A 26,685-nucleotide genomic window follows, 5' to 3' on the forward strand; every position below is an offset into this window, starting at 1 on the left:
ACAATTTCATGTCGTTAGCTTCGTAGCCCTGTAACAGAAGCAATCTTAATTTCTAAAGCTTTTTGCTCTCTCATCCCAAGATTAAGAGGGATTTAGCTAAGATTTTCTTCACAGATCTTTTTATTCATTGACTAGAAATTAAACATAAGTGGCAGTTCAACCTATATTTAACTGCTCAGGGATTGAACTTTAAAACACAGTTCTGTTGGTGTAGATGCAGGACTGCAATGATGAATCAGACTTAGGAATGCACAAAAGATAAAAAGATGGAAGTTTGAAGCAGGAGTAGCAGATCTGCAGACTAAAGTTGTCCTGGACAGGTTGAGCAAGAATAAATACATTCAGAAAAGTGTACTAAGAGCAACAAGAAGGGTTTGTTTTTGCAAGCTTTACTTCCAAATAATTACACCTGGTACAGATTGATCAGATACTTTTAAGATAAAGTGCTTGCTGGTAATGTACTCTTCAAGAAATGCTTTTCCATTGAAACAAAAAAGTTTCTGTACAGAAAGCAGCTGTTTAATGAATAACATGGCCTGTCCTGCAGCATCAGACTTCCTCTCTCAGACCACATGCACATGTGTGCCTGTTAGCAGTCAATGAGAGATGGAAGCAATTGCTAGTGCACTAGCAATTTTGCTATTGCAAGGACAGTGGTTACTCTGAGAGTCAATAACCATTTCTCAAACAAGTATTCTACCACTTAAACTGCAGCTGAAAGCCTCAAAAACACCTGTAGTTTTGTCTGCCTGACAGCAAAAAAACTGTCCAACAAATACAGAATTTGCTCTGGTTCATAATTATGAAATGAATTCAGTAATATAAAAGACATTATCTCTTAAAGTTACAAGTCCATATCCTAAAATAGCAATTTTAATAATGATCAAATTCAGCTCAAACACTATCTATAGTTATATAACTGTATTAGGGCTGAAAGCTGTCAAATCTACTGTAAGTCAAGAGCTTCCTGAGTTCTCTACATATTGTCATTCCTTAATATCACAGTGCAGATATTACAGGTAAACACATTCATAGCTCAGGTTAACAGAAACAAGAAGTTTGGAACTTCTAAGGCTGTACACAACTTTTCCTAAAAAATTGTCACAATGTGGATCCTTTCAAGTGCTATTAAAGCTGACTGAATAAAGCATTTAGTTTTCAAAAAACAGTTATTTTTCAGTTACTCAGATTTTTCACCTTATTGATCAGAAACATGCCAGAATGGACTTAAGGCAAGGACACACATTAATTTAAAAAATGATCAGTATTTTGCATTAAACTACCAGAAAAATTAGTGCAGCATTAGAATAGTATATGGGAGAAAATGGACATTAAATACGTAGGAAATTTACCTCCTACTTACAAACCTACACAAATTACAGCAACATTAGGCAATTAGAAGACCTGGATGTAATTTATATTAACTTATAATAACCACATTAGAGATGAAGTACCACTCACAGCAAAAGGAATGTAGTGAGACTGAAGTTTAATATCTAGCATTGTTAAGAAACTGACACCTAATGAAACAGAAGTGGAATGCCGATTTCATAAAAATATACACATATAAAAGTATCTTTGTGCCTGAATTCCAGAACAGCTTCTCCAAAGTAGTGCTTCTAGAACTTTCAAGTTTTAATTATATTCAAAGTATTTCTCATTTGAATAAAGTTGGCAAATTATATTCTTATATTATTTTTCCTTGATGTCTTCATAAACAGAAAGCATCACTAATTCAACAACGGGTCACTCATGAATGGAGATTTTTCTTTTTCTCCCCCATGAAAGCAGCAGAATATTACGATTTTAATATTAGAGTGAAACCCATTTGTTATCCTATCTACTACACCTTCCCCATTCTTTTACAGAGCAAGCTAGTCAACAGTAATTTGGCAAAAAGAAATTTAAGTCAACAACAAGATGAGCTGGGCTTCGGTTTCCGATGAAGGTTTACTGTATCTGTTTGAATAAAGTGATCTGATCTATCTTCAGAGGCTAGAACTCTTCTAACAGCTTCTTCAAAGGCTGCTGCAACGTTAGTGGCATCTTTTGCACTGGTTTCAAAATAGGGATGGTTGCCATTATTCCTGCACCAGTCTTGGGCTTCTTCTGTAGATACTTGCCTTTCATCGATATCAACTTTGTTACCCAGTATCACAAATGGAAAATTTTCAGGCTCCTTCACATCTGCATAATAAATGAATTCTTTCTTCCAGTTGCTTAAGTTTTGGAAGCTTTGAGAGTCATCCACACTGAAGGTTAGCAGGCAACAGTCAGAACCTCTATAGAAAGGAGTCCGCAAGCTCCTAAAGCGTTCCTGACCTGCTGTGTCCCATATCTGCATGGTAACAAAATGTCCATCCACTTCCAACTCTTTATTTAAGAATTCCACACCTATTGTATGAAACAGCTGCGCATCAAACTTGTTGGTGACGTATCTGTTCATGAGGGAACTCTTCCCAACTCCACCATCTCCTAGCAGTATTACTTTAAGGAGTGATGATTTTGTTGCCATTTTGTTATGGGAAAAGATCCTCCTGTTTTCCTAGACCTGTAAAGATTAAGGAAATCATTAAAAAGCAAGTTAGTTCTGAGCACCAAATTTTGCACATGTAAAATCTAGAATGTGTTTTAAATTCCACCAACATCAAGTTTCATGTACAAAAACAGGACTCCACTAAACAGGTGAAATGCAGATACACTCCAGTAAGAGTATCCACTCAAGAATATTAAATTAAAGAGGTGTCTCTTCCACAGACTGCAGTCTGCATCTAAGCAATATGCTGCATAAATTACTGGTCTGTCACTTAGAACTATTTTAAAGCCCCAAATCCTTCAAAGCACTCCCCCTTTGTACTGAAGGGGTATCACATCACATTCAACAAGTGCTATAATTAATTTATGTTCACTGGAAAAGGTTCATGGAAAAAAGCAGAGTGAGAGAATTTTATAGAGCATGTGCCTTGAACAAGTCACTTCAGTGCTGTATTTTATTACCAAAGTTACTTTTTAAACCAAAGCACTAGGAACACAGTTATCTATGGAACTAATGCAAATGCTGCCATTTTATTTAGATAAGCATTCAATAGTTTATAGTTTACTCCTTGCAGAACAGCATTGCAGCAGAATACTTTTAAAACTATCACAAAAGAAAATTTGCTGTTACTACTTCAATGACACTCAAAATGCCACATACTGAGCCCAAGCCTACAATGACAGTTCAGTTAGGAGGTGTCAACTTCCCATAGTAAAACTGTCAAAAATTCTGGAAGTGCTAGTGAATAGTCTGGCTGCCAGCATTGGGATGGCAAATCAGTGACACCAAAGAAGGCTTGTTAAACTTAAAAAGAAATAATAATTTAAAAAATCCTTTAGCACTAAAGTAGTTTGCTTATTAGTGCTTTGTACCCAACCTTTGCACTTACAACTGTAGCGTCAACTGATACTGTAAAATGGTGTTTTAATTGCTTGGGGCTAAAGTTTCATTTTATCAAGCCCAAACTGAGTTTCTGTATGAGAACTGTGTTCCTAAACCTACCTGATAGTCTGGGCTTCAGCCCTAACAGGCTTCTCTGAAAATAGCATCTATTTAAAATGGAAATGGGTCATAAGTTGCCTAGTCCCTCTCTTTCTTTGAAGGAAGGAATGTGGTCTTGCTAGTTGTAATTAGCATTACTGGCATATACATCACCCACAGTGGGGCTGTAGAATTAGAACCTGATACAAGCTGGTGTGAGAGTCATATGACTCTGTGCTGCCTTACAACCAAGGCCTACAGTAGGAGCAAGAAATTTCAGAATTTTTTTTTTTATCAGTGACTTTCCATCTTTGAATATTTACTTGCTAGACACAATCTACAGTAAGGTAAAAGGAGTAGTTTGGAGCCTCAACACAAAAAAAAGACAAAATACAAGGAACTGACTGCTTCCATTAAATTTTTTTCAGAGCAAGTGATTTAATTCATTCATTCATACTGCACAGTTAAAAACAATGTTTATAAAACCTTAATTCTGTACAGGTTTGTATGATAATAAAACTTCTTAGAAGCTACAATACGATATAGTTCATTTACCCTTCAGAGAGCCACAGGATAATGGCTAGGGCTCAGGTTATGAACACATACATTTTAGTGCATTTTAGTGAAAAACCTCATTAGAGTCACTGGACTACTTGTGTAAGAGTTGCAGTTAAGAGATGCTTAACTCTTAACTCTGAAAATGGTCTAGTGTATTTATTTAGGTCTCCAGTTTCTACATCAATAGATAGGAGCTGCTTCTTAATAAATAATGCTTTCATGGGAAGAGAGGGTACTGAATGTTCTCCTGCTCGTCCCTACCAGTGTAGGGAACAAGTTGTAATTTATTTTTCCAGTCCTGCAGAAATCAGAAGTTCTGCGAATGACACAACGTGCATAAATAAACTGGCTTAAGTAGTTCTGGCTGGTACTAAGCACTCGCTTCTTTAGCATCTGCATTTTTATCAGTGGCAGTTATTATCATGAAGTTGTCCACAAAGCCACATTTTAAACAAAATATACATAAGAAAGGTGTTAACAGTATCTATTACTGTGTGCATCTAGAAACTGGAAAATTAATTTGCACAATTTCAGCTATGTGGGCCATTCCAGTGAGATCTAAGAGACTGATGACCATAAAATTAGTTTTACTGGGCAGACAATTACAGACCAACCACAAACTATTAAAAGTGGACCAAACTGGTCCTTTCACACAAAAGCTACAGAAGAGTCTTCCATGATGCTGCAGACAACGTTGCTTTTCAGAGCATTCAGTTTCCACAGCTGCCATGCTAGGCTAGAATTAAGTTTCTGTAAAGTTTTTAATCCAAAGTAATGGAATATACATTCAGTTATTTAAATAGATGCTGACAAGCTGTATCTGAAGCATCAAAGAAGCATGATTGAAATTATTAATAAGTATTTTTGTTTGAGAGCAGCTAAAACTTTATACATGTATAGTTTTATTATTGTATAAGGGACTCATCTGCAGCCACAACTGATAATGTTATTTAGAGTATCTGCTGAATCAGAGTTGTATTTTTCAGAACAATAAACTGCTGCATTTATTTTCTGATTGTGCATCTTTAAATAAGTTAAGATTTTTAAAGAACTCAATTTTTGTAATTGTTTTTCTAAAGTTAAGAAGCCTTGACACTCCAAAAAATAATACAATAATGATAAAATACTTAAAACACTACAAGAATTAAAATTGTATAATAGGAAAAATAATATATCTGTATAATGTGCATTTTGACAGTGGTTTTGGAAGGGGTGGTTAACATGCAATATGATGTTTTTAAAATTTACTACATCAATTTTTCAGTTTAAATCATCATTCATCATCTGAAAACAAAACATAAGCTTAATTCCTAATGTGCATGTGATTGTTTTACCTAGCATCAGGAATCACAAGACAGTACAGAATTACATGTAACTGTTATTTCATGTAACTATTGTTATTTCATGTAACTATTGTTATTTCATGTAACTATTGTTATTTCATGTAACTATTGTTATTTCTTACATTAACTAATTGTGTAGCTCACTAAAAGTAATCTCAACCAAGTAGACAAAGGCCCTCTAACAAGAATAATTTTCCTCATGTTCTTCAGTAATTTCAATATTCAAAGCAAGTCAGAACAAATAAAAGGCAGCTCCACTCTGGTTCATTTTGATAACCATTTCTGAATTGCTTCCCCTAATTTAAAAGGATTACAGTGCTTAAATCACTGACTTCAATATTCCTGTTAAAAGCAGGGAACATTTTCTACTAAATGTAATTTATGACATGATCATATACCATAACACAAAAAGTAAATTAATTGTTGCCTTTCAGGATGTCCCTTTTAAACAGTAAAATGAATTGCAAGTCAAATATTTCCACTATCAGTCCAAATATTTGCTGTCACAACGAAAGACAAACAGCTAAGCAACTTTAGAAAAATCAGTTTGCATTACAAAATCCAGTTCTGCAAAGGTTAATGAAATACCACTGCCTTGTCCAGTCTATTCATCTAGATTGTGTTACTTCCATATGTCAGCTTAATATCTGTCTTTATTTTGAGTACAAATACCTCTCTTAGGTATTGTACTGAGGCAGCACTCAAAGAAAAGCAGGATTCTTGGTCTAGAAAACTATAATAGTAACACGTGAACTCAAGTCTAAGAATTTGTCCTTTTTTACTATAAAAATAATTTCATAGATTAAGGAAGACCCACTCACACCAGGGTACTGAAGGCTGAAGACAAATGCTGAACTCAAGTTCTATGGAAAAGCAGTGCTAGCCAACACAGTAAGGGCATTGCCTCTATAATGTCAGCAAGCAAACCCCATGTAAACTATTAAGCAAACCAAGGCAATTGGACCTATTTAGTTTATTTTTCCTATGCTGATACCAGCCACTGCAGCACACCATTAAAAACTCAAAAAAACACACATAGCAACTGAAATCTCACCTCCACTCCCCATTTTTAATAGGGCACCAAAACCTGGATCTATTGTAATACCACCACTGAACTGCCTTAGCATTTTTGAAGAAACAGATGTAAGGGACACTTCTAATTTCCAGACAATTGTTTCTCCACTATTTACTTTATAACTTGGAAACAGGCAAGAAAATTTGTTTGAGTTATCACTGTCATTTAGTGGTCACTGGTGAACCACCTGCTATACAAAACCAAGACTAAACCTAAAGGTTTTCTTGAGGATATGTAGTTACACTGTCCTTTAACCAAAGCTGTTAAATGTAAAATAGACTCAAGTTTGTTCCCATCACGTAAGTAATCATGTTTACTTATATTACATATTTACTTACAACCTAATGTGCCATCAGCCAAAAAGGGGCCATGTTTGACTTAAGAAAAAGACACTAAAGTTATGGACAAGCAGAATTAGCAGTTCTACGAGCATAACACTGACCATGTTTCACAACTTCCTATCCTCAAATTTACACATATAAGCACATCCATTTCAGTTTTGAAGCTTATTCACAATTTTATTTACTAAGCCACCATATTTTGTTAAGCCACTGGTATCAGAAGTTTAAAAAGGCACAACACTGCAAGTATTTTGACTGAAAAACACTTGCCTTTCAATAGAAATGTAAATTCCCTCCCTCATTAGTAGTTGGGTTTTTTCACAGAAACAAAGCATTTGACAATAATTGCCAGGCTAGCATAGAAAACGTAGTTTGTTAGTTAAAGCAGCCCATCAAAGAATGACATTAATTGCTTCTCTGTGAAAGGTCTGAAAAGAAGTCTCAAGAACTACAAGAGTTGCAGCAGAAAGGGCAGAATCCAAAACTACATAGTTTTCAACACTTACTGTTTGTGGAGGATTTACATTTCTCAGCCCTCAATCACTACAGTGGTAAAACTTGTTGCCTATAGCAGATCTGCAAGTTTCCAAAAATCTGAAAAGAAAGGACAGAATCATGTTTTCTCACTTTTCTCCCCTTAGTCAATCCTTGTTCTTATATTTGGGAGGTAGTGGTTTATACCCTGGTCAATTAAGTGGCAGAAGAATACTTTTTTAGTGCATAAGAGGCCACAAACACGTTTGACCTTGGAAGACTTTCTCAAGGCAAAGGAAAACAACCAGATATGAAGCCAAGAGGCTACAGGCTTTGTACTTTTGAATGTGCTACAAGCAGAGACATTAGTCAGCCTCGAACCTGACCCTCCCCTCCATGGGGCATTGACGTAAGAGCTGTGGATCAGGAACACCCCTTTGCTGACAGTCACTTGTCAGCTGCCTCAGAGCCAGCCCTACCAAAGTCCTAATCTCCTCTCAAGTCTTCCTTTCTGTATCTGTGATTTCACCACTGCACTATGAAGATAACCTGCCAGCAAATTATTAAACATCTATCCAAAAGAAAACACAGACTATTTGAAATTGCCTCTAGTTGTAAGCAGCCTTCATCTAACACCAGAATATCACTAGAACTTATTTGTAATTTTTTGTATGAACCCAATCCAAAATGAACTGTCATTCAGCTGTTGCCACTCATTTAGATACCAAAAAAGTTTTATTTGAGGCTTCCTTTTTAAGATTTTGACTCCTTTGAAGCTCAGTATTCTAGTTCAAACAGTTGCCTGGCATGACCCAGGACTATGAAAGACCCAGTGGCCAAGGGAAGGAATCCTGAAGTTCACATAACCCTTGGATCATTAAATCATTTCAGCTCCTACTGCCAGAATCTCTTCATTTATTCTAACTTCTAGTTAGACACAAAGTCAATTAGCAAAATTTGTCAGAGAAATACCTACATTTATATCTCTGCCAGTTTAATCTTGCATAAGCCTAACCTTCACCTCCAACCTCAATCCCCAAGTTCAAGTAAAATGAGCAAACTCATTTATTCCAATTTAATCAGAGTTGACATTTCTCAGCAGTTCACAGTTAAACATCTTCCAGCTTACATATTCTATTACTTTCAGCCAACTTCAAAACACCCTTCAGTGCTGCTGCTCCTGGTCCAACACTGCTAACAATGCCTGAGCTATTTGACATTCGCCTTGCAACCTACTTCTCTATTACTGCTTCCACTCTTTCAATAACTTATCCAGCAATTATTTCTGCCCAAACGTGCTCATCTTTCTCCCTTGCATTAGTTTCCCTTTTCCTTCAGGGAATCTTAGTAATAGCAGCCTCTATTAGTTCAAGGCTACCTTGTACATTCATATTCTTCCCAGTGCAACTCTTGTGACAAAAGCCCATCCCTAAGGCATTAAGTGGGTTACACTGTACCAGGCCAACACGCTTGTCTGCTCTGCTCAGAAGGAAAACAAAAACAAAACACAGGGGAGAACGAACACTATTAAAAAAAAATAAACAACAAACACTAAGGACTTCTTACAAGCCTTTATCCATTGTGAAACATTTATGTAAAATTCCAAACCTAAGGAGCTGGAAGATCTGGTTCCCATAATTTATTACCAAATTGACACAAAATAAATCAAAGCTTGAAATCTAAATATCTTATTTGACCCTCTGCAATTCCTTTTTTACACATATTTTCAATTTAAGGAAACTGATAGTATTTGAGCACTCAAAAGTAAAACAAGGAAACGAGAACAGCTAGAGCAGGTGTTTTGGTTTGTTGGGTTTTTTTTGTTTATTTTGGTTTTTTTTAATACCCACTGTCTCTTTCTAACTTTATGGAAAAGGCTTTACTAAATTAAGACAGCAAAGACAACTCCATACAAACTGAATGAAGACAGAGAAAAGTAACTGTTCATTATAAATTTAATGTCGGTATGGAACACAGATAGAGCTGTATCATCCTTTGATTAGGTTTCTCTGAAAATAAAAGTGCTAAGAAAAAAATGTTTTGGATTTATTCTGGGTATGTGTGCTCTCCCTCCAGTCTGCCATTACAGCTTGTTACCCTCAAAGCTACCAAAAGTAATGGAAAAACACTTTGAAAAAAACCCCCGTCACACATAGCCACCCTTGCTCTAAAAAAAGCTAGCACTGACAACTTCAGTGTTGCACAACACATTAAAAGTAAAGACAAATAAAACCCACATGCTTATTTAGTGTAGCTGTAAATTATTATGGACAAGAAAGAAAACACGTAGGGATGGGAGGCTGCACGACGGCTATCTGCAGACAAGCATTTCAATTCCTGAACAAAACATAGCCAAGAAGTTCCCTACTTAACTTCCCACTTAACTTTTATTAACTTCCCACGCAAGTTAATGTTCTTAAATGTTCTCCATGTATCTAGTTAAACGCAACTTTGCTATAAAGGCACTAATGGAGGTTTTTAAAACTATTTTTCTTGCACTATCCTGTTATCCACTAAATTGTTTTGAACAAGTTACCTGTAACACGGACTGACTTACACCGAGGGCAGCCCATTAACCACGCAGACGTAGGCGATTCCCAGCCCTGGCCCATCCCTATCCCTGCCCACACCTGATCCCGCAGAGCCACCTGCCGCCACCGGGAACTCCCCCGGCCACCCCTGCCCACACCTGATCCCGCAGAGCCACCTGCCGCCACCGGGAACTCCCCCGGCCCTGCAGAGCGGCTGAGCCGAGCCACTGCTTCGAAAAAGGAGAACTGAAATCCAAGGGCGCGCTGGGCAGGCGGCCCCTCTCCACACAGAACCCACTGGGTTGGAAAAGACCTCTGAGATCACCGAGACCAACCTAGGGCCGAACACCTCCCTGTGAAGCAGCTCACGGCACTGAGCGCCACGTCCAGCCTTTCCTTAAACACCTCCAGGGACGGTGACTCCATCACCTCCCTGGGCTGCCCACTCCAAGCCCACAGCAACGAGAAAAAGGAGATAAAAGGAGCTTCAATACTTCTTCTGTTCCCAATCCGAACCGTGTTGAGGACACAGGTACGAAAACGAGTTTCAGCCTGACAGAGCAGCGATGTCTCTAAGACGGGAAGAAGCGCTTCGGGGTCGGTGACCGGCCACAGGCCAGCTGGAGCCGCTTCCCAAAGGAGCCGCCGCCTGCCCCGGAGTCACGGGATCCCGGATCACGCCACATTCCCCGCCACCCGCACCGGCTCTGGGGAGCGCCCGGGGCCCCCTCCCACCGCGGGCCCGGCCGGGGCTGCCCTCCCGCTCCCGCCAGGGAACACCGGGGAGCGCGCCTGGGATCCCGGACAGCGGCGGGGGAGCGAGCGGGGAACGCGCCAACAAGGGAAAGGAAAAGAAAGCAACCTGACTCGGCTCCAGGACGCGGGAAGGGAACTGCCGCCGCTCCCGGGCGCGCTGGGGAGGCCGATCCCTGCCCGCGGGAAGGGAATTGCCGCCGCTCCTTCCACTGGTCCCGGTCCCGGGCTGCGCCACCGCCACCGGGCGCTGCGGAAGAAACGAACATGGCGGACAGGCCGGGGGCGGGACCGGCACCACGTGAGCACGGGCCCGCCCACCCGTCAAGGCCACGCCCACCCGGCAGGGCCACGCCCCGACGGGACCGGAGGGCGTCGCTCAGGCCGGAGCTGCGGGATGGTGCGGGAATGGGGACAGCGGGAACAACGGGACAGCCCGCAGCGGGAAAGACTGTGCCCACAGCCAAACCAGGGCCGGAAAGGCCCATCGAGGGCCATCTCCCATCGATCATTACCGTGCGCCGTCTGAGAGCGTTCCCCTGGAAATGATAACACTTTACTTGCTCTAGAATGCCCTGCAATATTAAGCCCTGCACTTTATAAAGCTTTTGCTGGTCAGATTTCTTTATTAAAGACAGTAGTCCCACCGTGCTCCAGACTAAGGGCCCCAGGTGTGCAAACTCACAATTGTAAGGTAGCTTAGAAACATTTAAGGTGTCAATGAAGGAATTCATCAAAATGCAAAGCACGCTACTTTAAAAAAGTAGCCAGGCACTTTTTTTTCCTGAAGTAATTCAGAATAACTCCAACTTGACTGTTAAAACAAGATCACAGGGAGAAAAGCTAAAGGAGACAGTGAAAGAGTCTTTTCTGTGCTCTTACAACCTCCTCACGAGGGCAAAGTATAATTAATATGAAAAAACCAAAAAAAATTTAAGAGGTTCCCACACCATCAGGAGGAATAAGTGATGACAGGCATAAGTGCACCCATTTGCTCAAGCAGTCATCACATGCTTCTGATCATAAGGCATATGCAACCAGACTGGAATTGCCACTTGCAGAGTTGTCTTGTTTTGGATCAGACAGCAACACAGCCCAAGAAATGGAAAACAAGATCTCAGTATCATCAAAAGGAGATGTCTCCTACTGACAGAACAGGATTATTAAAAGGCAGGCCATGCTAGAGGCAAATCTGATGATACCAGACCCACTTTTATCTAACAAAGCTGGACTTCAAAAAATTTTAAGTGCTTTTTTTCCTGGAATCTGCTTTCATCCAATTCTAGAGTAAAAGACAAGCAAGTGCTGGAGGAGTAGGAAAGTGGACTTTAAATTATGGTAATTCTAAGGTCTATAAGCTCTGATCAGTTATAAATCATTATTTTATGATTTATACAGAAGAAAAAGCTGCATTTAGAAATGGAGGAAATAATTACTCTATTTTAATATCTTTTGGGGATAAGCTACCATGTTTTTGTTTTGAAACAACACTGGATTTTGTTTTGAAGTACATTGGATACATGTGAGGAAATTTAGAATTGCAGGATAGTTTGGCTTGGAAGTGACCTTTAAATGTCATCTGGTCCAATCACCCTGCAATGAGCAGGGACATCTTCAGCTAGATCAGATTGCTCAGAGCCCTGCCACCATCAATTTGGGTAACCTGTTACGAGATTTCATCACCCTTGCTGTAAAAAAATGAATTCCTAGCCTGAATATAGTCAGTCTGTCCAGTCTGGATCTATGCTCCTTTCTCATCCTACTGGAACAGGCCCTGCTAAAAAGTCTGTCCCCATCTTTCACATAAGCCCCTTTTTAGGTCCTGGAAGGATTCAATGAGGTCTTCACAGTCTTCTCTTCTCCAGGCTGAACCACCCTAGCTGTCTCATCCTTTCCCCATAGAAGAGGTGCTCCAGCCCTCTGATCATCTTGGTGGCCTCCTCTGGACCTGCTCCAACAGGTCCATGTCCCTCCTGTGCTGGAGACCCCAGAGCTGGATGCAGGACTGCAGGTGGAATCTCATGAACACAAAGTAGAGAAGCAGAATCACTTCCCTCAACCTGCTGCTCATGCTGCTTTTGATTCTTTTTGGGCTGCAAGTTCACACTGCCAGCTCATGTCTAGCCTCTGATCCACCAGCACCCCCAAGTCCTTCTCCTCAGGGCTGTTGTTAATCCATTCAACTCTCAGCCTGCATTGACATCAGGGGTTGCCCTGACCCCTGTACAGCCTCTTGTACTTGGCCTCACTGACCCTCATGATGATCCACTTTAACCCAGCTCTTCAGCTTGTCCAGACAGCTCATTTTTTCAAGTTCTATTTAGAAACAAAATTCTTGAACTTCTCAAATAGGCTGTATTTTTATTTCTTTTATATGGGAATATATAAGAAAATAGAAAAGAACCATGGTGTAACCATGGCTACTATGCTCATGATTTTATAGGCACAATGGAGCATTGTAGGGTTACTCTCATGGTTAATACACATGCATGAGCGCTTGAGGATCAGGAACTGAAGGCCCTTTTCCTTGTGTCCACTCTGTTACATACCATGTATGGAACAAACCCAACAGTTGCTACAGAACAACACAAATTGTAGAACAAATAATCCTCTGATAGGATTATGGTCACATGAAGCACACCTGCCAGTCCTGAGGTCAGACAGAAGAACATGCCCAGTTAGGATGCATTTTGAAACAAGTGCACCAAAAGCACTCCTGTTTAAATTCTGCAGACAGGCAGGGTCCCTATGGAGGCTGCTGTGGGGCTGACCCTGTCCGAGGCCGCTGTCTGCCCATCCCAGTGGGGGGGAGCAGGGCTGGGGCAGTGCTGGTGGGGGCAGCTGCTTCAGAATCCCACTGCCAGCAAGAGCCCCGTTTTGGCTCAGGCAGTGTACGAGCCTGGTGGCTCCATGCCTGCACCCCACCTTGTGCACCAATCTCTGTCCAACAGCCCGTCCCCAGACTTGCCCAGTTCCCACTGGAGTTTTGGCAGATCATTGTCACCAGACCTGCCTTGCTCTTGTTTGGGTGACCCTTAGAACTGAAGCCACTGTCCCTGCATGCCTTGTCACCCACCATCCTCCCCAGTGCAGCAACCCAGCGTTGCTGCTCCCTAACATGCACCTTCATCTAAAAGCTGACTTTGCACTTTAGGGATTTTGTTCAGAGGTGTATTCATGTTGATATGCCTTGTCAGAGAGAGCAGCACAAAAAACATCCAAGGCAAATAAAGGGCAAGGTTTTGTGAGTAGAAGGAAGTTCTGTATCAGCAAAGCTCTCTTATAATAAGAGCTTGTGAATAATACTTTTTACTATCTGAAGCTGGCAAGGAGACTATGTCCCATCCTGGCAAGTGATGACATGGCCTCAGTAAAACATTACTTTGTCACTTCTTGGCTGAATTACAACAGTACAAACTAAGGGGATATGAAGTCATTTATGGCTCTCTTAATACCAGAATGCAACAAGCTAGCTCCCAAGCAATCCAAGAAATTATCAAAGTGCTCTTGTTTCTTTCTTTATCTTCCAGGCAAGCAGTGAATTGGACCATTACACCCCTAAGATTCCCTGAAGGACTGTAATATTTGCTCCTTAACCACAGCCTGTTACCAGGCTACTAACTTTCCTTCTTGGCACAAAAAAGAGCTGTTTTTTGTTTAAAGAGCTGCAGTTCTTTGCTTTAGTAGCAAATGTAGATAGCACAGCATTCGGAAAGAAATACATTTTAAATGAAAAATAAACAGCAAAAAATTCTTTTTGGCTTTGAAAAGAAGAAAGAGTTATAAACAACAAATGGCAGCTGAGTACTAAAAAGTGCACAGTAAGACAGATATGACAGAGATAGAAAAGGCACTCAACAGAACAGATGGAAGTGGATCTGGCAGGGGATCTCCAGGAACTAGAAGGAGTTTTGTTACTGGTGTTAAGGGACTAGCGATAACTACAATTATTAGAGCACTTCAGATATAGAACAGTGTCTTTGTTTTTACACTGAAAATTGTGTGAAATTCACTTTTAATTCAGCTCTCATCTTCTTAAGATATGTATCACAAGTTCTGCAGCTACAGGCTGCTTCATCTTTGAGAGCAATTTATGTTTAAGACTTTATTGGTGCTGTTAAATTGCAGGATTCAAGGAGCTGAATTTACAGCATTTCTGGAAAACCCCATGGAGACAAATACAGACTTTAGCCTTGTTCAGTATATATTTGTCCTATGTTTGTGGGGATCACCTCTCCAGACACATTCCTTGTAGGAGTTGCAGCACAGACATGTTAAACATCATACCCAAATTAATGGTCTGTGCTTAAAAAAGTTCAGAGATCTTTTTCTCACCCAGAATCAACTGAAAAAAAGAGACTTCAACAATATAAAAGAATCACATTTTTCAAAGCTTTTCTTTTGTTTCTGGACTCTACTTCCTGTACTCCAGTGATCTACACCCTCCTGCTGCTGTACACACTATGTAGTTGCAAGTTGGCTTTTTAAAGACATTTTGAGACAAACATATAATATAGCATATAATCTTAGCCAGCCAAATATTTTAACCCTGCACAGTTATGGGCAGTTCAAAAGAAAATTATGTTACATGTTATGTCACAAATGTAGTCAGTGTTACAGATACAAATTTTACCCTTGAAATATATTCTGTCAGACAGACCCTCCATGCCTTGTAATATTTCCCTTTGCCAAGATAAAACTTGGATGAGCTGTACATTACTGGAATGGCTTCAAAACCAACTGCAGGCAGAAATTTATAAGTTGTTCAGAGCTAAAATAAAGTCTTCTGCTACATGGTGTTCTGACACAGCACAATGCTGGCATAAAGCTCTCCTCAACAGGACCATGACCTTCAAAATGACTGCACACAATCCTGTGCTTGCTGTGATCCACTACCACAGGACTGTTTGCTTTCCTGTACTTTCACTGAAAGCTAACAATAATACTTTACACAAAAGTACTGCCACTAAAGCAGGACTACTCATAAGCATCAATTCCAGCACACAAGTAAGGGCTGGAAGGAAGGCTACATAGTGACTCCTCGGTTACACAGCTGAACACTGGGGGTCTGGCCTAAAGCTTTAATGTGTATTTTACATCATTGCAATTCCCCAAAATCCCGTTTTTACATGTTAAAAAATCTAACTAATGCTGCTGAAAGGCAATTGTTCACCCTTCACAGAACAGAAAGAATTTTCTTCTTTTTTTTCAGTAGAATACTTTAGGCGTCTCTTCACAACGTCAGGTTACACATAAATTTCCCCATGCACAAATAAAGGCCTGCCTTTCAGTCCTGGCTGGCATTTAGTTCACCAATACCTAATTTCTCATCTCATGCCTCCAACTCCTTTCTCTCTGAGAGGTCATGCAGCTCAGCCCAGAGGAGCTGGCCAGCCTCAGCTCTGTCACAGTCAGATGGGCGCAGAACTGTCCTCAATTCCTCCAGCAAATACTCAGCAGGTTTCTCTGCTCTGCTGATACATTTTAACCTTGAAGTGCTAAATGCCTGTTGTGTATTTGCAAAAGATACAGGTCACTTACTTTAGTGAGTTTTTTTTTTAAATAAATACTTCTAGTGAACGATGAATGAGAATCCTGTTGACTCTGGAACAAAAATATGTATAAAAACTTCTGCTATTGGATTTCCTTCTATTTGTTGGTTGTGGATAATGTGTGCCATATAGAAATTAATTTTCTCAGTTCAGGACAGCTGTCCCGGTCCCAGAGAGGATATCCACTCCTATTAATTTTATTTATTAAATAAGCATACATCCAACAATATATTTACATTATTTTCTGAAATAATTGTCTGATCCTGCATTAATTTCTTTGCAGTAGCAGGACACACCATCTTACATTGTAAATCCAGCCTGCATACTGATAGACTGTCACAAGTCCTGTTTTCCTTCTAATACCTAAAACTACTAAAGCAGAATCTCATTCCTGCTTTCATTTCCTAGCTGCTTTCTACCCCCTTTAATGCTCTACTTTTAGTTTCTTTTTTCCCTGCTAGAAATCACCTCTCAAATCAACTAAATAATCTAACACTTGCTTGCAAAAAGTTATTTAATTAAGGAGTGAATCCATGCTGAACATTCTGCAATGCACATAAGTATGTAAACTGCAGTATTAGAAACAGTTTGTTTATTGTAAATGAAACTTATGTTCTGTGAAAGAACTCCTCCTCAAGTTAGAAAAAATTTCCAAGTATCCCATCCCTTCAGGAAAAAACTCAGCACTTGGAATAATTTTAATGGATTTACTAGCAAACATTCCACTCAGATACAGTGTAACCATTTTTCTCCTTTTACCCTTTATTTCTTTACATATTTACATTACTTAAAAACATATAAGATCTATTCAAGCCATCTTTAAAAATACATTAGCAGGTCTTTAAAACTGATTTTGCAGTTTTTAGAGGCAGCACCCACATGGTATCAGCACAGAATTTAAAATGACAGAGTTTCAACAGAGGTAAGTTGTCATACATGTTTCCAAGCCCTTTATTACAGAGGGACAGCATTACAAACAGATCCATCTGCTGTGGTACCACTGTTCTCCACATCCATTACAAATAACGTACGTCAACATTTGTTCATCTGGATTTGTGTTTCGCACCCAAGCTGGAGAAAGAGAGCTCCTCTGGCAATCACAGTGACAGTGCAATCAAATTTTTCACAGCGTCTGCACTTTATTTTGTTTGTCTGTGTGCCATTAATCACCTGTGGAAGCTGATGCTCCTGAACAGATGATTTTGTGTACAGAGCCCTGAGCTGTTTCAGTTCATCACTGGCCATTTCCATCACTGTCATCTCAGCAAAAGCCTTTGGGCTCAAAGTTCCTGAAAAAAGGTTATGCTTTAAGTGGCAGCTTTTAGGGTTCTTAAGGTTAGAGATTTTACTTCTGATGCAATTTTTATACTTTTTGTCATTTTTAGCATGAAGAGCAAAAATATGTTCTTCAATTTCTTTAGCTAACTCTAGCCATTTAACAGTTTCTTCTTCATCTTTGGCAGAATCAATCAAAGCTTTGTAAAGAAGATCCACACATTTACACCTCAGAGCTCTCATCAGACCCTGCTGCAGACTGGCTTCGCTAACAACAGATTTAGAATCTTCATGAACAGTGTGCTGTTCCTCAAAAGAAGAATGCTGATTAATACTGCCTTCTGCATTGTTATGTACCCCATTTTTAACAGTTTGTGATGGGACCAAAGTGTTGGAACTAGTACCATCTAATGCCTCCTGCTGACATGGTCCTTCAGACAACTGCTCTCTAGGAACTATACTGAGATGCTCAATTTCTTCTTTCACATCCACAGAAACTGACTTTTTAACTTGCATTGACTGAGCACAGTTATTCTTGTAAAGTGTTTTCCACCTTGACAATAGCTGCTTTGCTTTCTTTTTCAACTCTCCTGAAGGGCAGCTCTTGAGTACTCTATATACAGCCTTGGTAACTTCTGTCCCCTGAAGATATTCTACAGTCATATCAACATCTGCAAGTTCTTTAAGATGATCCTCAACATCTTGCAAATTGTTCTCAGAAAGCAGTGTTTCAATACAATGGGCTCTGTATACAATATCTTTGAGATCAGACATTTTTAAACCTGGAAACAAACAAAAAGATCATCACCTTTCCTGCAGTTACAATATTAATTCATCTTCTGTATATTCACACAAGGTCTTCTTTTCATTTTTTTGCTATTTTACACTATTTTATTTGTATATATCACTAGGTTTCCTACCATTTTCTTAAAAACACCATTCTGGTTCCTACATGACTCTCACCTTTTCACTTGCTATACAAGAGATCAACTCTTTCAGAAGTTTCTCCTTACAGCTATCAGAGAAGGAAGTCAGTGTTGTGACTTACCTGAGGTCTCACTGCTGGCCTCCCCTCACAGTGCTAGCTAATACTAGCACTGGCATTGTATTACAGATGGATTATCAAGATGGGGCAGCTCAAAAACAATGACACCTGCAGTGTTTCAAAACACTGACATCTACAAATTTTGAAAATTCTCAAAGGTTAAAGACAGATCCCTCTATATTTTCTTGCAGCTGTAGCATTATCAAAGCATGCTCCCATATATTCTCACACATAAAGGAAAATCAAAGGGGGTCTTCAAAATGCAGAATCTCATGGTTTCAATATTATTTCCTTTTGATTCCTTTTCATTAAGCCCTTTGATCAAAAAATGTTCACTGCATTGTTATTGCAAATTTGCATGCAAAAAATAATTTTATATTCCTAACAGTATTCTTCTTCTTACTGAAAAGGAGAATTAAATGTAGAATGCAGAAATGAATGGTGTGTTCTAAGTGTTGTGTTCCTCTTTTCCACAGTTAGTCTTCTAAGTTTATGCACAAAATCCATGTTTTGTCTGAAATTGCATCCATCCTGATTCTACTCCAGAAAAACTCCTCTGCCTGACAGAGACAAGGCTAGCTACACACATTCCTATGGGAAGAAGTCATAAGTTGGTTACTTGCAGCATCATTGTTTCCATGATGAAAACTGAGAACAGGGGTAGGGAAGGGACTAGAGATACAGCTGGGTAATTTATACACTGTTGTTTCTATGACCACCACCAGCTAACTTGTCTTTTCCATGACCGAAACAAGTTCAAACTTTAGGTAGGACCTCAGAGCTCCACAGAAGAGAGGATAAGACTTCATTTTTTTCTATAGGAACAGAACCAACCCATCCTCCATAGTAAATGTTCTGAGCATTCCCTTAAGCTGTATTTAAACACTTGTCTTATGTTTTGAAGTCCTTCAAAACCTCAATAATGGTGATCACAGAAACCAATTTATTACTCAAGAAGTTTCAAACTCAGAGAAACAGGATGCAGTTTTCACGTACTTAAGTTGAGCCCTCTGCATCATCATACCAAAAAGAATGTCAGTGCATCCACTCATCTGTTCTGCTACAGGAACACAGAGGCTGTGAACAGAAAGAAGAGCTTTGTCATGTAGGAGAGCCAAGATAAGGCAAGAACAGTTCTCTGTCTCCAGAGTACCAAGAGGAAGAAACTTGAAATTACTGATGCCATGGTAATACTGCAGTGTATTTTCTAGCCAAAGCTCACTGGGAACCCAAGTATAGCAAGCCTGAGTTCTTCCCTGCTCAGACTCCTGTTCTTTGAACTGTCATGTTTCTATTATAAATCAGATAGAACAGGAAGTTGGAAGAAGCCCCAAAACCTTTTGAAGAGAATGCAAGTGTGTCCCAGAAATCAAGTTGCAATTCCAAACAGAAAATTATTCTACCACTTGAGGGAGCTGTGGCATAGCAAACTCATGGAATCTTTTCAAATGTGCATTAAAGACTCCAGCCTGTGAAGAAAAAAGATAAAATAATTATGCTATGAACTTTAGGAGACTTCACATTTTTAAGGTACATATTTGCCTAATTTTGGCAGAGTCCATAGATGCTAGGATACAGACAGGAGGAAAAGAGTATATCCCTTATCCAGTTATTGTCTGTACACTGTGCTTTGATTTTTTTTAATTTGGAATTTGACCACTTTTCTACCTGATTTAATGCAATTTGACAAATGCTGCTGAGCAAATATTTATGAAATGAACTGAATCGAACTCAGTCAGCACTGTTCCACAGTTCAACTGTGTTCCTAATTCTAAGAGACAAGAAATCTGAGGAAGACTAGGTTTTTTCCTAAGTTATGAAATGAATTATGCATCTTTGTTAAGGTGGAGCTGTAAGAAAAAGAACGAACAAACGATAGTGTCACAATTTTGTGCAGTGGAAAACAAACATCCTCAACCCTCCCACAACTGCGCAGGGCATTTCAGTTTTAGCAGTGACAGAATCACAGAATGGTTAGGGCTGGAAGGGACCTTAAAGAACACTTAGCTCCAACTCCCCTGCAATGGGCAGGGATGCCATTTACTAGACTTGGTTGCTCAGAGACCCATCTAACCTGGCCCTGAATACTCCCAAAGATGTGGCAGCCACAACTTCTCTGGGCAATCTGTTCTAGTGCTTCACCACCCTCTGCATAAAGAATTTCTTCCTAATATCTAATATAAATCTGCCCTCTTTCAATCTAAATCCATTCATATTTGGTCTGGCACTATCTACCCATTTAAAAAATATCTCTCACTCCTTTTTATAAACACCCTAAGGTACTGGAAGGCCACAGTAAGGCCTCCCCAAAGCCTCCTCTTCTCCAGGCTGACCAAGTCCAGCTCTCTCAGCCTTTCTTCATAGGAGAGGTGCTTCAGCTCTCTGAACACCTCTGTGATCCATGGGCCTTCTGGGCTGCAAGCATACATTGTTGGTTCATGTCCAGCTCTTCATCCACAGGAACCCCCAAGTCCTTCTCTGCAGGGCTGCTCTCAGTGACTTCTTCTCCCAGTCTGTGCTCGTGTCTGGGATTGCCCTGACTCAGGTGCAGCACCTTGCACTCGGGCTTCTTGAACTTCAAGAGGTGCTCATGGGCCCAACTCATCAAGTTTGTCCAGGGACCCCTGCATGGCATCCTGTCCTGCTGTGGTGTCACCTGCAAACTTGCTGAGGGTGCACCGATCCCACTGCCCATGCCACTGATGAAAATATTAAAGGGTGCCAGTCCCATGAGAGTCCTGAGGGACACCACTCACTCACCTCCAGCCTCTACCTGGACACAGAGCCACTGACCACAACTCCCTGGCTGCATCCATCTAGCAACTCCACATCCACTGAATATGAGTCCATCCATAAAACCCATGTCTCTCCAATCTGGAGACAAGGATGTCATGAGAGACTATAATAAAGGCCCTTACAGAAGTCTAGATAGATGACATTGGTCAGTCTTCCCTTGTCAACCCTTGCTGTCACTCTATCATAGAATGCCACCAGATTGGTCAGGCATGACTCACCATTAGTAAAGCCATGCTGGCTGCCTTGAATTACCCTTCTGTCTCTTATGTGCCTTAGTACATCTTCTAGGAGGCTCTTCCTAGGCACAGAGGTGAGCCTCAGCGGTCTGTAGTCCCCTGGATCTTTCTTTCTTTCATTTTTAAAAATGGAAGTGATGTTTCCCTTTTTCCACTCACCAGGGACTTCACCTAACCGCCATGACTTTCCAAATATGCATGAGAACATCAGTTTGAATTCCAAGCTACACTGAAGGTTACAAGACTCGTATTTACAATGAGACTCAGTAATGCTGTGCTGATGAGGCACTTTCTTGCCAAATCATTACAAACTCTCACTTTGGCTGCATGGTATAATGAGTCACTTGTGTGTACAAGAATAAATGATGACAATCAATAAAAACCTTGTAAGCCAAAAAAAAAAAAACAAACATCAGGCTACCTCAGGTTTAAAATATGGCCATCCTGTAATAATACCAAGTTGAATCAGAACATTTTTAAACAGTAAAATGACTAAGTAAAAGAAAACCAACAAACAAACAAACAAAAAAACAACCCAGCCCGAGACACATGCTGTTAAGTGTAAATTTAGTCCCTGGGAAAAACACACTCCAAAAGCATTTGGAATAAAGGTTTTGTCTTTGCTTTACACCTTATCTTGTACAAAGCCATAGTCCATTTTGTCTTAACCCTGAAAAACCAAGACAAACTCAGAATGCATCCAAGCAAGTGTGTATGAATGTCTTCGAAGGGTGAACACCTGTCCTTTTCTCCCTCATCCCAACCTCCATTGTAGGTGAGCTTTTCTCCAAGAAATTCTTTGTAATTGGAAAAAAAATCCAGACCACAGCCCAGACAAGGATCAGAAGTCAAGTACTCCTAACAGTGTGTCCTGGTTTCAGTTGGGGTAGAGTTAATTTCCTTTACAGTGGCTCGTATGGGGCCATGTTCTGGATTTGTGCTGAACACAGGCTGATAATATGGAGCTGTTTTATTATTGCTGAGCAGGGCTTACACAGAGACCTGCCTTTCCTACTGCCATGCTAGCAAGGAAGTTGAGGGTGCATGGAAGACTGGGAGGAGAGACACAGCTGAGACAGGTGACCCCAACTGACCAAAGGATATTCCAGACCATCTGACATCATGCTCAGTATATAAGGTGGGGGAAGAAGAAGGAACTGGGGGACATTTGGAGTGATGGAGTTTGTCTTCCCAAGTCTCTGTGACACATGGTAGGCTCTTCTGGAGATGTCTGAACACCTGCCTGCCCATAGGAAGTAGTGAATGAATTCCTTGTGTTGCTTTGCTTATGTGCACAGCTTTTACTTTTCCTATTAAGCTGTGTTTATCTCAACCCAGGAGTTATCTGTTTTTTACCTTTCTGATTCCCTCCCCAGTCCCACTGCTGGGGCTGTGAGTGAGAGGCTCCGTGGGGCTTGGCTGCTGGCTGGGGTTAAACCATGACACAGGGGAACAAATGTTCTGCAAACATTGTGTTAAAAATGTTAATGCTATAGCAGAGATGGTGCATAGCATAGTCCTAGAAACAACAGCTTACTTTGGGCAACCTAAATCCCAGATAAACAATGAAAATTACCAAATGCTATTTTAAATTCAAGAGCCTAAGCAGAAATCCGAATTCTCCCAGCCAGCCTTCAACCCTAAAAACATTTCTTCATCCTATCTAGTGGGAGAGCAGATATCACCAATGTCACAAAGAAACCATTTACTGGAGTTTTTATTTCATCTCAGCAAAAATCAGAGCTCTTCCTGCTTCTCCACAGGACTGCCTCCCACACCTAAAACATTCAGAACTACACAGCAGTTCATCTTCAAAGAATAGCCACATGAATAAAGCTAAGTGAATACAATGAGAACTGAGGCAATACAGCAGTATAACTTCCAGTTGTCCATGACCACTGACACCTCATGGACCAGGAGTCACCTCTCACTCACAGACCCAGAAGCACTGGAGTACACTGTACTAATATGGAGAAGTAGTTTTGTTCTGCATCTTTTACATCAGAGTGCTTGAACTACAGCACTCTTAACTAATCTGGAGCTATACTGTCTCCACCCTGTGTTTCTCCCAGTGAAATCATTCTCCCACAGCTTTCCTCCCATATTAGTAAGTTTGAAGAGGAGAGATGTGAAGATGCACAGAGTATCCTCTTTTACAAGGTAAATTTTTAATCCTTATTTGGAGTTGCTTCTTCTAGACCCCTCAATGTTTAATTAAAATTGAATTCTTATATTCTTAAAAAAAAATAAAATTAAACAATCAATAGAGCACATAATGAAATTCTCAAGCCTCAGGGATCAATCCCAATGCAGAGCTGTCAGCACATTTTTTCTAATAAGATCAAACATGCATGGATTTAATGAGATAGGAAAAGCTGTTGTCCTTACCAGACTGCTTAGCCACGGGCTTCATTTGACACCAGTATCTAAGACAGAGCTCATGTAAAAGTTCAATATATTACAGCTACACCAGATAAATTAAAACCTGACTTGTTCCATGGCAAAAACAAAATGAGAAAATACTTTACAAATTGAACAGCTACAGCTGTTTTGAATTCTAGGATGCTCTGTTGATGTTAGAGAGGATGCACATCCCAGCAGACATTACCTTGCTAAGGGCTCCTTTTAATAACTTCGTTTACAGTTAAACTGATTCACACTGGGAGATATTTTAGCTTTTCCTATATCCTGTGTTCCTTAACCATGTGAATTTTTCTACTGAATGAAGTAGCTAACTACTTGAAACACTGAAAATGTTACAAGTAATGCATTATTCCACTGATAGGAAATCTTTATTTTTACTGATATCGTTGACCTTGTTAATAAAATAATTTTATGGAGTTAAAAAAATTACAAAATTATTTTTAACAAGTTGCAGGTTACAAGTGTCAAGTGGAGATATTAGCTAACCTCTTCCACAACTGGACAGATATACAGACTCACAATACATTCTAATACATTATGATTCGGGGGGCAATAATAAAATATATATATAGTTCAGAGAGATTTGTAATCAACAGTTTTATTGGCAATTATGTATAAGTAAGGTGGCTGTCTACTTGCTTTAAAATTTGCACCATTTCACATAAAGAAACACTTGTAGGGTTTCTCTAAGGTACAACCAGATGATTTTTCAATATTAACTAACTTTATTCTAAAATCCATTTCCTAGTTTGGGCACAAGGTTACAGAAATGTTCCATGGAGCGCCCTGGTTTTTCAAATTTTCACGACAAAGCCTTGTCAAAGCTGGCAGAGGAATCCCTTTTCTCTCAGCCACTTTCCACTACTTGTCAGTATGAGGTACTAGCTGGGGCTTCAAGCAGGTCAAAAGTCAGGCTTTTGACACACAGGGCACATTTTCTAAACATGAACTCCCATTTTGGCCTCAACTGACAATAGATAGGAAAATAAGTGTGTCAAATGGAACTTCAGCAGATGAATGAGACATGACTTAATGCTGCTACAGTAAGGTTTATCATGAGATTCAGCCTTTTGTGCAGCTTCACACAGTTTTCAACAAACCATAGAGTAACTTTAGTGATTATATATTAACAGAGTCTCCTGCAATCTAAAGAGTACAGCTTATCATCTGCATAAAAATCCAAGCTTGTTTGAAGCACATCTGGCATTTTCCCAACACATCTCTATCATGAAGAGCAAAACTTAAGCTGAGCCAAGCAGAAAATGCTAATATCAATCCTTTAACATCACCTGCCTCAGTACTGAATCAAAACTTCACTGTGTGAAAAAGAGTTTTTTGCCCTTTGTGAAATTACCGCTTCATTTCCTAACATTCATGTTTTTTTCAACAGTAATAGATTTTAGAAGAAAAAAAAATTGTTGTTACATCTGACAGACAATGTGAACAATGTTTCATTATTTTCCCACAGCAAGAGGGTACTATAAACATTCTCCCTCACTCAAGAAACATACCTGGCAATAGAAATATGATCTAAGTGAAGTTGTGTAATCATTAAACAATCAATAGAGCACATAATGAAATTCATTTTTCATTAGTTTCATTAGTAGTTAATTTCATTAACTACTTCTATTCAATATAGTTTCGTCGCCTAACTGTTCATCTGGATGGATGCAAATGTTCATATCCATATTTCCAATCACTTCAGACAGCAAACTAGCCAAAAAATTTCAGGAAGGCTGTGATATCTCCAAGTAGAAGCCAGTTTCTTCAACATACTTTAACTGTATTGCTTTATACAGGTAACAGTTTCAGTTCATTTTATTTTTGGTGCTCTTTCAACACCACTGGGATTGCATCACTCAGCTGCTCTGCTCCCTCTACTCAATGTCTGTGCACAAGACGCATTTGCAACATTGTCTCCCAAAGACTGGGATATCATAATTCAAAATTCCTAGTACACTGAGATTGGCTTATACACTATGATGCTCTTAGAAGTAACAAAATGGGAACTGCTCTGTATTTCTTTTGAAGTTGTAAGCCTCTAGTTTTCCCATCCTTCCACCGCAGACAAAATGATTGGGAGTTTACACCTTTTTTAAAAAGGAAAGGTTACAGTGTTATGCACAACATGGCTCCAGCACCCACTACTTGAAAAAAAATTCACTTTCACATGTTCTATTATAATTACAAAGACTGAAAATTCTTTCCCTGTTTCCCTATAAAGATATTACCTTTCACGTTCATTCTTGGCTTTACAGCTTTACTCCACTATTTCGTAACTTCGTCTTAAATTTCTTGTTCATTTATCCAAGGAGAATTAGCACTTTTTAAACCTACAGAAAAGAAGAACATGTTGTGAGCTGCAGGTTTAACATTGGCTTTTAAGTGAGAGATCTCATCAAACTTTCTTCCATCTAGTTTTTAATCGCCATAAATATTGTTTATATCCTTTTGCAGATGTACCTATTTGAAACCTGGACAACCTCAATCTAAACAAAGCTTTCCCGAGGTGGATCACACTTCCTTCTTTCACTGAGCTCTGCACTGGAGCACAGAAGTCCAACAAAACAGACTGTCTTGAAAACAGAGGCCTAAATCAGTAAGTAAAAATGTACTTAAGACTTACTTGTGAACAAAGCACATTTGTTAACGTAATACTTCAGAATGAAAATATTAATAACTTTGGAGAGAAATAAGCGATGCTTTCTCTTGAACACATTTTCCTGACAAAACAGCTTTAAAGATTATTCTTAATCATATACAGC

The 26,685-nt window shown here is 39.7% G+C and overlaps 2 protein-coding genes across 4 annotated transcripts; both read right to left on the reverse strand.

Moving 5' to 3' along the window:
* Window positions 1-373: 373 nt before the first annotated feature.
* RAB9A (RAB9A, member RAS oncogene family) lies at window positions 374-26,239 on the reverse strand. Of its 3 annotated transcripts, XM_036385017.2 has the most exons (3): window positions 10,702-10,857; window positions 7,341-7,428; window positions 374-2,551 (listed from the first exon to the last, which is right to left on the reverse strand). In XM_036385017.2, exon 3 carries the CDS (start codon window positions 2,513-2,515, stop codon window positions 1,910-1,912), a length of 606 nt encoding a protein of 201 aa, XP_036240910.1. In that variant the 5' UTR covers window positions 2,516-2,551; window positions 7,341-7,428; window positions 10,702-10,857; the 3' UTR covers window positions 374-1,909. The 3 variants fall into 3 exon arrangements, with proteins under 3 accessions (XP_036240910.1, XP_054370007.1, XP_036240918.1); XM_054514032.1 differs by lacking the exons at window positions 7,341-7,428; window positions 10,702-10,857 and adding an exon at window positions 26,152-26,239; XM_036385025.2 differs by lacking the exon at window positions 7,341-7,428.
* On the reverse strand, window positions 16,838-26,253 carry TCEANC (transcription elongation factor A N-terminal and central domain containing). Its single transcript, XM_036384947.2, has 2 exons — window positions 26,152-26,253; window positions 16,838-18,201 (listed from the first exon to the last, which is right to left on the reverse strand). Exons 1-2 carry the CDS (start codon window positions 26,162-26,164, stop codon window positions 17,177-17,179), a joined length of 1,038 nt encoding a protein of 345 aa, XP_036240840.1. The 5' UTR covers window positions 26,165-26,253; the 3' UTR covers window positions 16,838-17,176.
* Window positions 26,254-26,685: the final 432 nt, after the last annotated feature.

Source organism: Molothrus ater, chromosome 2, assembly GCF_012460135.2.
Source record: "Molothrus ater isolate BHLD 08-10-18 breed brown headed cowbird chromosome 2, BPBGC_Mater_1.1, whole genome shotgun sequence".
In the NCBI taxonomy this organism is placed as follows: domain Eukaryota; kingdom Metazoa; phylum Chordata; class Aves; order Passeriformes; family Icteridae; genus Molothrus; species Molothrus ater.

Bases quoted from the DNA above. Each gene is read 5' to 3' on its own strand.
- RAB9A (XM_054514032.1), bottom strand. From the start codon at position 2,515: ATGGCAACAAAATCATCACTCCTTAAAGTAATACTGCTAGGAGATGGT.